The following is a 12,375-nucleotide window of genomic DNA, read 5'->3' as shown; positions in this document are numbered from 1 at the left end:
AAGCAAAGCCACAGTAAACACCCGATGGCTGGCAAGCTGAACTGAGGGGTAGGTCCTCTGCTTCATTACAGACCCCCTCGTTACAGCATCAACTGAGCGCCGCCCAGCTCTCCTGTGAAGATTTATCCTGTGTGGTGGCCACTTTGAATGGAGGTACCCGAGTCTTTAACATTCCCTAGTCAAGTGTCTCCCTGCTGTGCCTGTAAATGTCAGTCCAGTTTTTTCACGGCTGTGCGCACAGATTAGAAACAGCGGGAGAGCCGGGTAGTATGACTACAGTGCCAGGAAGGACACTTGTCTTGTGGCACAGCTCAAGTGATTCTTGGGATGCAGGACCCTGCTGTTTTCTAATATTTACACACAACTGGAGTCATCAAGAGCAGTAAATGCAGCCCAAAGACAGCTCGCTTCTTTTGTGCTCAGAACTTTACATTCAAATAGGGCTATCAACAATAACACCAAAAAAAAAAAAGACACCCATCTTAAAGTTTCCTATTTCCCCTCCATTTTGCTACACTAATAGATACTGGGTGTCATGGTGGGCTGCTCACTTAGCCTGACCCCTCCAACACTCTGAGTACATCACACAGTCCACTGGAACAGCAGGTGTTAGGATTCCTGACCTCAAATTGTGTTTCTGCAGACTGTAGCTTTTCTGACCTCCACAGGGACGGGGCCCTGGATGCGATTTTGATGTAATTTCAGCCATCCGATTTAAAAAACAAAAACAAAAACCACTTTGCATGGTATATTGAAGGCACATTTGTGGACCACAGTGCCCTGGATTACAAAGCCCTGGTTAGAGAGCTTTAGAGAAACAGAAGCAGGGGGTAAGAACCAAAACTATTCACATCTTAAATGGCTAAATGGCTCTTCAAATGATGTTGTACCGAGATTGTATTTTCATAAGCTATTAACTATCTGCTAGGAATTTCTGTGTGTGTGTGTGTGTGTGTGTGTGTGCATGTACACACACACACACACACACACACACACACACACACACACACACACACACGCAGGCACACGGGAGTCAGACCATAACTCTGTACAACTACAATACCAACCACAGTGGGATATGCTCCTCTCCAGTTCAATGGAAGCCCTACTCTGTAAGTCACTGGATTAAGACAGAACGTCAGGATGTTTTGTGTTACATTCTTGGTAGGGAAAGAAGCTGTAAAATGCTCAGAACACATCAAGTTTTCTTGTTTAAGCTTTATTCTTATTCGTATGCATGTGTGTGTGGGTACACATGTGTGAGCATGTGTGTACATGAGTGCATGCATGGGGGTTGCATGTGTATGTTCACATGGACATGTGAGTCAAAGTTCAGCTCTCTCCTACCACCATGAGTTATCAGGCATCTGTGGTCGAGTGCCTTTAACCTGCCAAAGCACCTGGCTTCCCAGCCTTGGGGAGACTAATCTCTTTACACGCTACTCAGTGCCTCTCGGCAGCTGTCACCTGACACACATGGTCCTCAGGTGTGCAATGGAGGCAGCAGGCAGACACAGCTCTCTGGAGCTGCTGCACACCAGTGCTGGAGTGTCACCCCTCCTAGGCTTCCCAGGCAGCCTACAAAAACCACTGGGATCTCCCAGGTAAACTCTCCCTGCCAACAGACACCTCAGGCCTTTCCAGTCCTTGGATTAGCAGTGTCGAGGAGCTCTGACCCTTTGGGACTACAAGTACACTGGCGCCTGATGGGGAAGCCATAAGGACACATGCAGGGCCTCTCAGACATGAGAACTGTGTGATGAGATGCCCTGGATTTTAAACTAATTTTCATCAAGGTCAAAAAATTAAAATGAGAAATTTCTCATTTTATAAGTTCTTATTTTTATGTGTATGAATGTTCTCCTGGTGTGTATGTCTTATGGTATATCTTGAGTGTCAGGTACCCATGGAGATCCGGGAACAGGCATTGGATCCCTTGGAGATGAAGCACAAGACACTACAAAGTTAATGTTCTGTAAACATCCGGTATGGTCTATCGGTAGCTGTATGTAAGGTACATCCGTGACCACTTTTGGGCTCTCCTCAGATGTGCCAGCCTTGCCAGCTGTACTTCCATGAACACACGCATGGCTCTTCTGTGTTCACAGCGGTTTACAGCCAGTGACCATTCCTAAACTCAGAGTGTAGCTTGGAAAGCACCTATCTGTGCTAGGCAAACTCAGCTATGTGATCAATCACTGGAAAAAACTATCAAAAAGTCGTCCCTTGCATGGTGTATGTGTGGTGTGGAGTGGTGTGGTGTGTTTGTGTGTGTGATGTGTGTATGGTATGTGTGCATGCACATGTTACAGAATGACCCTTTAAAAACCATTCATTATCCGTTCAACCTCTCCAGTTAAGTAGTCACACACACATGGTATAGACTAGGAATGGCATAATCAAAAGTAAGAGCTGGATGTTTAACTTTGTGGAGAGTTTTCCATGGGTTCTGGGGACCAGTCAGGTCACCATGCTTGCTTGGGAAGCGCCTTTGCCCACTGAGCCATCTCACTGGCCCAAGAGTTTGACTTTTGTTGTGGGAACAGAATAAGTTAATTTTTCCCACTTTTATTTGTTTATATGAGTTGGACCATGAGTTAGAATCAGCACGTTGGTGGCACTTATGTGGCTGTGGCTGGCATAAGGATCTATCAGTGAAAGCAAGCACTGTCCAGTGACAGCCCTGGGATGAGAGCTCGACATAAGTGAAGCAGAGGGAGAAGCTACTGTGTGTCCTGGAGTACCAGTCAGCCTTGCCTACTGACACATGCACACACGCCACAGCCAACTCCACTTTAACTGCAAATCCAGAAACTTTGCCACAAAAAGTCACATTAAATACTCCTGATTTCTGGTTAAAAAAAAATATTTTAGAACACTGGCAGAAATTAGAAAGCAACAGACTAAAACCATAAAAATAAATCCTTTTAAAAATTTTAAAGTAATTAGAGACAAATAAAAAAACATGGCAAATGTCTCTGGTCAGTACTCTACAAGCAGTATACACAAGCACACAGACTAGAAGACAGGAAGCTAGTTTATAAATACAGAATTGTTCAGCTAGCAGCAGCAACAAACTCACCTGACCAAGAAAAACAATCTTGTCCTGGCTGAGGCGAGAACAAACCAGAAGCTTAAACAACAGGCATCAGGTCCTAGGCCAAGGTACACAAGATGCTGTTCCTAGTGGAGTCACACACAGGAAAGAGGTCATGTCCTCTGCTTCCTCGTACAAAGGCACTGATCTCACTCAGCAGGGCCCATCCTGGTGACCCCATCACTTTCCAAAACCCTCCTTCCAAACATCACATCTGGGACTCGACGTCAATAGTGGGGAATAAGGTGACTCAGGTAAAAGGCGGGTATGATGCAAACTTTCTGCACAAAGCATTAGATGCCACCATGCCAAGCGGGTCAAGTGCAAACCGACAGACGTTGATGGAACAGGAAGTGCACATCATTCAGCAACGTTCAGTCTTTGGCCTAGTGTCCACTTTTTGTCTGTCACAAATGACAAAGATTTCTTCCCAATTTTGTTCAAGAATGTTGTTTATAATGTGAAACGCTTTATAAAAGGATTGAAAATTTAGAAGATGCACCACTTCTACACAGTACATCATAAAGATAGACTGTTATATCCAATGTAGAACTATGACATTAAAAACATTGTAGGCTTTAAAGAGATCATGGAGTGGTCTATGAAGTATTCAAAATAAAGCATAAAAAGGCAAAGTGTGACTATGAACAGTCAGGGCCTGAGAGTGGTACTTAGGACATTTTCCTGTATATTTTAAATCTTCAACAAGGGCTGTGTATTATTAAAAAAAAAAAAAAAAACCCAGTCATTGTAATACATGTTAAAAAACAAAAATACAATACAGCTTACGTGCCTAGGCACATAGAGACAAAGGGCACGCGAGGCCTTGCTATGCAACTTCGGTCTCTGTGGGCACAGTTAATCAGCAGCTCAGGAAACGAGGGCGTGCTCACGGCTCTGCTTTAACAGTGCTAAGAAATCGCCATCAGAGAGCAGGGGAAGCTGAGTTCCTGGTAACCATTGCTGGATCGTGCGCTTCACAGAAGACTGCGCCCCCAAGGACCAGGATACATCAGGTCAGTAAGGACATGAATGACAATATGTGACGAAAACAGCACAAAACTAAGTATGTTAGAGAGTGCAGATACCAGATAGTGGCCTGTTCAAGGAGAAGAGAGGCTGCAAACTCACTTGCTCAGGAACTGGCAAGAAGACAAACTCATGGAACCGAAATGGGCAGAAAACAGCAACAACTGTGGGTGCTGATGGGGCTTGACCCAGGAAGAACCGCACGCCATCAGGGCTGAAAACACGGCAGAACAAGGGACCCAGCTGATGATCCATCGGGCTACTTCTGGCTAGTAGTTTCTAACTAATTTATGTAGCCCTGCCAATATAGTAACATTTGAGAAAATGTCAGCACTTGTTTAAAACAATATGTGAGGAAATATTTGTTTTCTTAATATTTAACCAACAGGTTGTGCTGTTGTGTGTTTTAAAAAATAAAAAAGGCTACAGCATACAGACAGAAACATATCACACACATTTTATCCTATTTTAAGCAGGAATGTGTTTAAAAACAGAACTTGGGAGCTGATTTTAGGTGTTACAAATACACTTGGGACCAACCGACACACTATTCAGAACTACAATCCTATATTCTAAGGAAACAGGAGTCTCTAAGCCCCCTTCTCCGTAGGACCCACGGCTAACTCTGGGACGCTGAGAAACCAGCCTCAGCTTTACACTTAGGACTCACCTTATTCCAAGAACGTCCGTGTCATGTGACAACTCAACAGCCCACAGAACCAGTCACAGCTCGGTGCTCCTGTCCAGCTACACAATGGTTTGCTTAGTACTGTCCTCACAGTACCCAGTCTTTAAGCACTGAGGTGATGACTTTGGGCCTGTCCTAGGCCATGTGAGTTATATTCTGAACACACCACGGCTGCCCACATTACCGGACACATACACACGGTACCAGCAAGCAACTTGCTTAGCCCTGACAACACGTGTCCAACCCTGATTGCTCTAAGTGTAATTTTTGAGGAAGGTCTCTTGAAAGTGTTTATAAACATGCTAAGTTTTCTGAGCTTTATACCCAAATAACTTGGAAAATACTGTGTATCTTACGTTTCTAACCACAAAAATCTTGCATCTAGTGTTGGGGGTGCGCCCTATAATACCTGCAGCTAGTGTGGGGTGCACCCTATGATCCCTGCAGCTAGTGGTGCAGGACCACTGGGGGGCTGTCGAGTGTCCGCATGCCATTTATCCTGCATACTTACTCTTACATAAGCTGACTTTAGAATGTGGGGGCTTCTTTCAGACACGCTGTACTTACTGTGCTCTTTGTGCACACAGCAGGTATTCAATAAATGCTTGTATAAAAGAACAGAATCCAGGTAGACCAAACTTTATTGTCGCAACAAATTGTATACTACGTAAAGCAAAAGAGACCTTTATTTTAAGTTCTTCATTCCGTAAAAGCAAGGAGCCTGTAGAGAGCTCTGCCCAACCTGGGAAGTGCAGAGCGGCCAGAGCCAGCACACGCTCCCAAGTCCCAAAGCACGTGGGTTGTGACGACTAAAGATTTGAGACTTTATAAATAATCCTTCAATAAAGTACACAAAATACTCATTTTAATAAAGTTTGCTTTTCAAAAAAGTAGTCATTCAATTATTACTCACACCCCACAAGACTCACATGAAAATAAAACATAAAATAGAAAAGGAGGAAACAGTCAAATGAACAGGCAGAGAAGACGGTTTCTGGCATCTCAGTTATTGCTGGGCTTTCTTTCTGGTTCGTGAACCTTGAAGAGGAATCAGAGAAAGTCACATAAGTAATCATTAACTTACAAAAGCAAGGGATCAGAAATACAATCTCTTCATGTCTGACTGACTGACTGACGGCTGTGGAGATAAACTCCACACAACAGCCAAACTGAGCTGCCAGGTTACTTTCTAGGTTTAACCCACCAGTAAAAATGCCCCAGTGTTTCTCCCACACTCTGTGTTATGAATCTGAGACACTGACTTCCTTTATTACTTCCGAGTTTACACTTCCTGGGGACCCTGGGGTCACACGTGACACGGAGAGTAAGAAGTCCTCCCTGTAGGCAGGCACTCAGGCTCCTCCTGACCTAAGGTCCTGAGGAAGGAATGCTCCTATCCACCTCACAAGGGGTTCTGCTTCAAACCTGACCACAATGCCCAGCCTGGCCTCCTGTTCTTCCCAGCCTTAAGCTCTCTGGGCCAGGAACGACCAGAAACATTGGAATGAGGGCATCCCGGTATTCAAGAGTTAATCAACTTCTCTTTGGAAAAGAACAGGATTTTCTTTGAATCTGAGAAAAAATGTCTAATCCCACACAAGTAATTATAGTTTTTAAAGGTATTCTGATTATGGGCGTTTTCAGTTACTTAGCTGGAAAATCTGTTTTAAAATTAAAATTTTTTCAGATGGTTTCTGTTCAACTGTTGTTCAGTTCAGTCACAGCAAACCTTAGACTTCTGTGAGCACCGTCCCACCACTCACACAGCCTGTACAGTGCGGCTGACACAGCCTGTACACTGCGGCTGACGGGACAGCTGGAGGGGCTCGTGAAGTCCCACCCCTGAGCGTGTCAGGCAGTCAGTGATTGCTGGGGTAGTGGGAAGGAAGGAAGGAGCCTTGGCCCAGGACCCCATGAGAACAGATCAAACTCCCCGAGCAGGAGTGGGCTGACTGGGTAAGGGAACAGATGAAGACGGGAAAGCAGAAAGGGAATGGGGCTGGGATCTGAGGGGATTTGGGGGTGGGGGTGGGGTGATGGAGAGGGTGAGGGGTCAGCAGCATCAAAATACATTCTATATCAGAGTGAGCTCACACCATTGTCATGTATAAGTGACTCACGCTAATAATAGAAGAGCTACTGAACCTCGAGGAAATAAAAGGCTTTTGTGCTGAAACAAAACAAAACATTCCATGGTATATTTGAGGGTTTCACATATAAAATGTTAAAGTTACATCTACAAAGAGAATCAGAAACGCTGCCATTCTAGGACTGTCCTAACAGCCAGATCAAGATCGGCCACAACGCTGTTCTTACAGTGTCCTGACCACACTGCACTCTTAAGCGCGATTGCTTCTTGCCCCTGTGGTCTAGACTTAGCATTTCTTGCTGCAATTCCAAATGCTGCTGCCTCCTGGAACCTAAAGAAAATCAGAACTGACTGTCACCAGGAGGCTGATGGATTCTGCTATTCTTATGTCTCTAATATTACAACCATGTTCATAACGCAATACAGTTAGTAACAGAGCCAACTGCAAAACTAATGTGTAAAATCTGATACTTGAAAAATAACATACTGAGTTTGGGGAAACTCGTCCATCTTTTCATAAATCAAGGTGAAAGTGGAAAGGATCTCAGCAAGGTTTTCTTAGAAACATCTGGTCCCTGGCAGGTGGGTATTCTCCAAAGAAGCTCTTCAGACAGGCCCAGCCTCAGTGCTTCACAGCCAGCTAACCTCCAGAAGAGCAGCCTCTACTGTCCAACAGGGGACAGCCACAAAGCCATAGGCATCATGGCCACATCAATTAATTTCTAGTATAATTCTGGAATATTGGCACAGTTTTAAAATGCCAGAATACACATAGTTTTTAAGACTTATCATTTTGTGAGGGGGGAAAATTACTTGCAGCAAATAACCAAATTTCTTCAATTGGTAAAAATTACGCCTTGCATAAAGATAAAAGGCTTAGAGGCCTATTCTCCCGTCAGTACCCGTCACCCCCTCACAGCCTGCGCGTCATACACAGAAAGCTTTCAGAGTACGCTCCCACACAATAGACCCCCAACTATTCAAAATGAGTTTAGGTGTATCAAGAAAATTACACACGGCTCTAAAATGGTCTAAATAGATATTAAAGGAAAGTTGCTCCCATTTTGCAAGGCACAGCATTCTAAAAGATCGCTCGGCGAGAACAGTCTCTTACCACACTGTAAACCATAAATTGTGTTTGAAAATAAAATTGTTAATGAAGAAAGTGACATTTGTAAAGCTGCCATTAAGGCAACCATTCTTGAAATACATTTAAGACACAAAATCCTAAAGCCCCAAACCACAAAATTCATTGAATTGATCCTATTTCTCAAAATATTAAAGAAGTCAAGCCCAGCAATGTGCCTTCTCCACCCAGTGCCTCAACTGGTGAATACAGTGTACACGTCTGCACAGACCTTGGCCTGCTGGCTTGTTTGGTTTGTTTTTTTTCTAGAAGCAATAACGATTACCAACCACCTCAGGCAATACTTCTCCCCATGAATATTCTGACAGTAAAATAACTACTCTAGTACTTTAGGGGGAAATAGCCTTCAACAAGAAAACACAAAAGTCATTTAAGCAAATGCTAGGCACACTGGTGGGCCTCTTTAATCCCAGCTCTTGGGAGGCAGAGGCAAGTGGATCACTGTGAGTTTGAGGCTAGCCTGGTCTACATAGAGTTACAGGCGTGCCAGGGATACATAGGAAGACTGACTCAAAGAAAACAAAAAATTAAAATAATTCTGAGTTAGCATGAATGTAGAACCTAATTATTCTTCATTATCTTATAAAGTTACAGTAGCCTAGGGTGGTGGCACACGCCTTTAATGTCAACACTTGAGAGCAGAGGCAGGTGGATCTCTGAGTTTGGGACCAGCCTGGTCTATAGTGCATGTTCCAGGATAGCTAAGAAGCTATCCTGAAAAACCAAAAAGGAAAGTGATGCAGCAACGCAGTCTGAGTAGGCCTTATGGCAGGAGTCACAGCTCAGTGACACTTTCTTAGCAGCCTGCCAGCCACAGGGACTACAATCCTACCCCAAACTGGCAGGACTAAGACAAGTTCTCATGGTTACAAGTAGAGTTTTAAGTCACGCACTCTCAAAACAAAGACATCTGTGTTCATCAAGCAGCATACAGGCTGCCGACACCCACAGGCAGCTAAGAAAGCCTGTCGGACTACAGCACATCTGGGACCTGTCTGGATCGACTCCTGGCTTAGCCTACCACAACCCGGGGCTCGAATAAGCTCCTATGAAAAGGGATGCTTTAACGCTTAAGGGTGTGTTCAAAGTAGAACAGAGCTGTCTTCATCAGTGCTACTTAGTCCGTCCCCACTCACTGTCAGAGCTGCTGCAGCCCGCCTCTGGCTGAGACGTGCTTCCATATATTGCTCCTTGGGGCTCCTCACTTCCTAATAACAAAATGAACAAGACAGGGGAGGAGGCAATAAAAAACAAACAGTAGCAGACGGGAGACGGCAGCGTTAGAAGGAAAGGGATGACTGTGAAGCAAGCGCTGGCCTCCGGAGTGAATGACATGCCCCTAGCTCCCAGGGTAAATGCCGATGAATCTAACCAGATTAGATCCATAACACAGACGGGAAAATACTAATGAATCTGGATATAGGTGGCTGCCTTCCAGAACTTGATTTCCAACATGTACCAGGGCCAGTGTCAACAGAAAGGCAAACTATAGTGTTGGCCTCTGTCACTGGGGCATTTATGCTACTGTGACCTTTTTGCATAAAATAAGGCTATTTATCAGAAATTAAGAAATGCCCAAGGACCAGCAAAATAATAAAACTGAGAGAGAGAAAAAAGTCTTTTAAAAAGCACTCGGTCCAAGAGAGCAGCGCTTGGGAATACCCGGCACAGCAGACCACAGACCACGGCCAATCTCGGCTGGCCCGGGGATGCCTCTGCTGACACCACCCCTAACTGTGACTTTATGGGCAGGAACTGCAGCACCAGCCCCTAAGTAGAAGTGACTTCAAATCTTTGCTTCTGCACCCCTTGCTTTAAACAGTGAAGTTTCAAAGCCTGAATCCTCCCCTCCTGACCGGCATGAGTGCACAACCCCACCCATCCCGGCTGAGGTGGCTTCCAGCCCAGAGGCAGTGCTGGTTTCTCCCAAATCTCTGCCCCAACTGCTATGGCTCGGGAGTGACATAAGTGTGTGTGGAAGACACCCCTGTATGCACAACGCAGTGCAAACCCTATCCCCAAGGTATTTTATACTCAAATTGAAATATTATGACTCGCACGGCCAGTCCATCAGGCAGCGGGAGGAAGTGCGGCCTGGGGCTACCCAGAAGCAATAAGCAAGGGGCTTCACTTACGAGTCTGTATGGCCTCTTGCGCCTGTGTGTCTGCGCACTCCATGTCTTCCACGGCGCACACTGGGCTTTCTTCCACAGCGCACACTGGGCTTTCTTCCACAGCGCACACTGAGCTTTCTTCTTCCACAGCGCCTTTCTTCCGCTTCTTACATAGAAAACAACGTTCAAAAGAAAGAGAGAAAGCAAATATACATAATTATACAAATTAACATATATATGAAACTATCTAAGGGTGGGAGACTCAAAAACACCCGAAGAACCCAAGGGAAGGAGCAGCAGCCTCCAGCCACAGCCAGCTGGGGTGTGGCCTTTCTTCTGCCACCTGAGTCTCACTGGTCAACAGGACATGAAATGTTTACCAACTTGCTGTCACCTCCACAGGCCAGTGACACTCACTCTTCTGCTTAACATGGGTGGAGGGAAAGGCAGAGGCTGTGAGCCTGAGAGACAGAAAGACAGACACCTCTCACCTCACACGTGGAATCTAAATTTGGTGGCAAATTCTGCTCATAACCCAGTGTTTCCCTAGAGTGCTTCTTATCAAATATTTGAGTTCCATAAACTTGATGTGTGAGCAATCACATGGGTCCAAAGCTCTCCTGCTCTCTGAAAGCCAATCGAATTCTCCACACTGTCCCTCCATCTTCCACGTTCTCGGCTGTGGCATCAGGAGAATGTGCTTGCACTCCACTGCCTGCCACTTCTCGAAAACACACGGAGGCACACTAATCCAATTCTGTCCCGAGCCATTTGTTTAGATAACAGCTCTCTATAGGTGTATCTATAGAGGGTATCTATAGGTTTATCTATAGAGGGAAGTTGGCAATGAGTATACAAGTTTGTGGTTTTCATGTAGCCTTATCCTATGTAGGTACAGATGTAAATGTGTAGGGCTCTGAATTCTCACTCAGAGCCCAAGTTCCCTGACGGAACTCTGCATCATTTAGGAAGATGTTTGACACAACCAGACTCACGGCATGATGCAACAGGATGTCCTCACTTCACTGTAGAGCAAGTAATATTAAGTTCAACTTCATCTGAAAGTGTTCCTTGCTTCAGGCCATGCTGTGTACAGCTGCAAAAGACAGCACGTGCTGACAGCACAGCACTCTTCCCTAATGGTAGCCGTGGGCTCCTCCCTAGATAAGGAAGCCTGCCTGTGCCGGCAGCTAACACGTTTCATCCCCAGTGCCGAGAACCACTGTCCGTGCATGACGCTCAACTCCACAGTTTTGAGGCATGGATAAGGTGGCAGCAGAAAGGCCGGAATCAGAGAATCCTGCTGCCACATACCTGGTGGAAGGGCCCCACACCCAGAAACAACCCGATTAAACCTTAAGGAATTTTCGATGGCATTCACCTGGGAGATTTGTGTAGGAAGGTACTGCTTCTCAAACACAGCCATGAGAATGACTCTAACTTCACACTGCTGATGAGGAGAGAATGCCTTACATCTTTCTTTCCAAAGTGTTGCTTCATGATTACCATCTAAACCCTGCTGGGCTGAACAGATTGGCTCGATAATTACACACAATAACTGCAGTGGGCAGGTAACCCTCAGCTGGCACGGGCAGCTCCCCCGTGAGAGCTTCCATATGCAAGTGCACTGACGGAGCGAGTTAGGTACGTCTTTCCTGCCGGTTCACAGGCCTGATTAACGGCGGCCAAGACTCCAAGGTTAGCGTGTCAGCAGACTTGTGATGCATTAGGCAGGGATAAACACAGGCACTTTTGTTCCTTCAGACCAAAATTAAGGAGGAATATTTCAGCACTCTACTCCACGTTCCAAACAGAACAGAAAGCAGAGTCTCCAGATTTTACAGGGTAGTTTTTAAATGCTTATTATAAAGGGAGTTAGCCAGTATTTCCTACCAAAGAGCCTAGCACGTTCATTTTGTTTTGAAGTGTATTTAAAAAGTAAGCTTTCTTAATCTCCATACAGGTGAATTACAAGGAATGAAAATCAGACAGCATTCAGGCAAGGAAAGGAACACCTGTGTATTGGGGACAGTGGTGGGTCACATTCATCCCCCCTCCAGCTCCCACCCAACTTTCTGATAGCACGTGCAGTCTGGGTAGAAAGGGCCCGTGGTCTAAGCCTGCCCAGTTTAACTTGGGTCATACAGCGGCACACAAAAATCCCCAACAGCAAACTGCTGAGGCTTCTTCTAAGCCTCAATCAGTCCTTAG

General features: G+C 45.4%; 1 protein-coding gene across 17 annotated transcripts in view; it reads right to left on the bottom strand.

Moving 5' to 3' along the window:
• Positions 1–5,482: 5,482 nt before the first annotated feature.
• Positions 5,483–12,375, bottom strand: part of Vrk1 (VRK serine/threonine kinase 1) — a 66,690-nt gene continuing 59,797 nt past the window's right edge. For 13 of the 17 annotated variants that reach the window (XM_039112534.2, XM_006240532.5, XM_006240530.5 and 10 more), the window contains 2 exons: positions 10,186–10,330; positions 5,483–5,852 (listed from right to left, as the gene is read on the bottom strand). In XM_039112534.2, coding sequence (XP_038968462.1) covers positions 5,821–5,852; positions 10,186–10,330 — 177 coding nt within the window. In that variant the 3' untranslated portion in view covers positions 5,483–5,820. The remainder of the gene's footprint in view (positions 5,853–10,185; positions 10,331–12,375) is intronic. The other 4 variants (XM_039112543.2, XM_063262131.1, XM_063262130.1 and 1 more) reach the window with 1 other exon arrangement.

Source organism: Rattus norvegicus, chromosome 6 (genome assembly GCF_036323735.1).
Source record: "Rattus norvegicus strain BN/NHsdMcwi chromosome 6, GRCr8, whole genome shotgun sequence".
NCBI lineage: Eukaryota > Metazoa > Chordata > Mammalia > Rodentia > Muridae > Rattus > Rattus norvegicus.
Note: the sequence above shows the minus strand (reverse complement) of the source record. Positions and strands in the feature narration are given on the sequence as shown.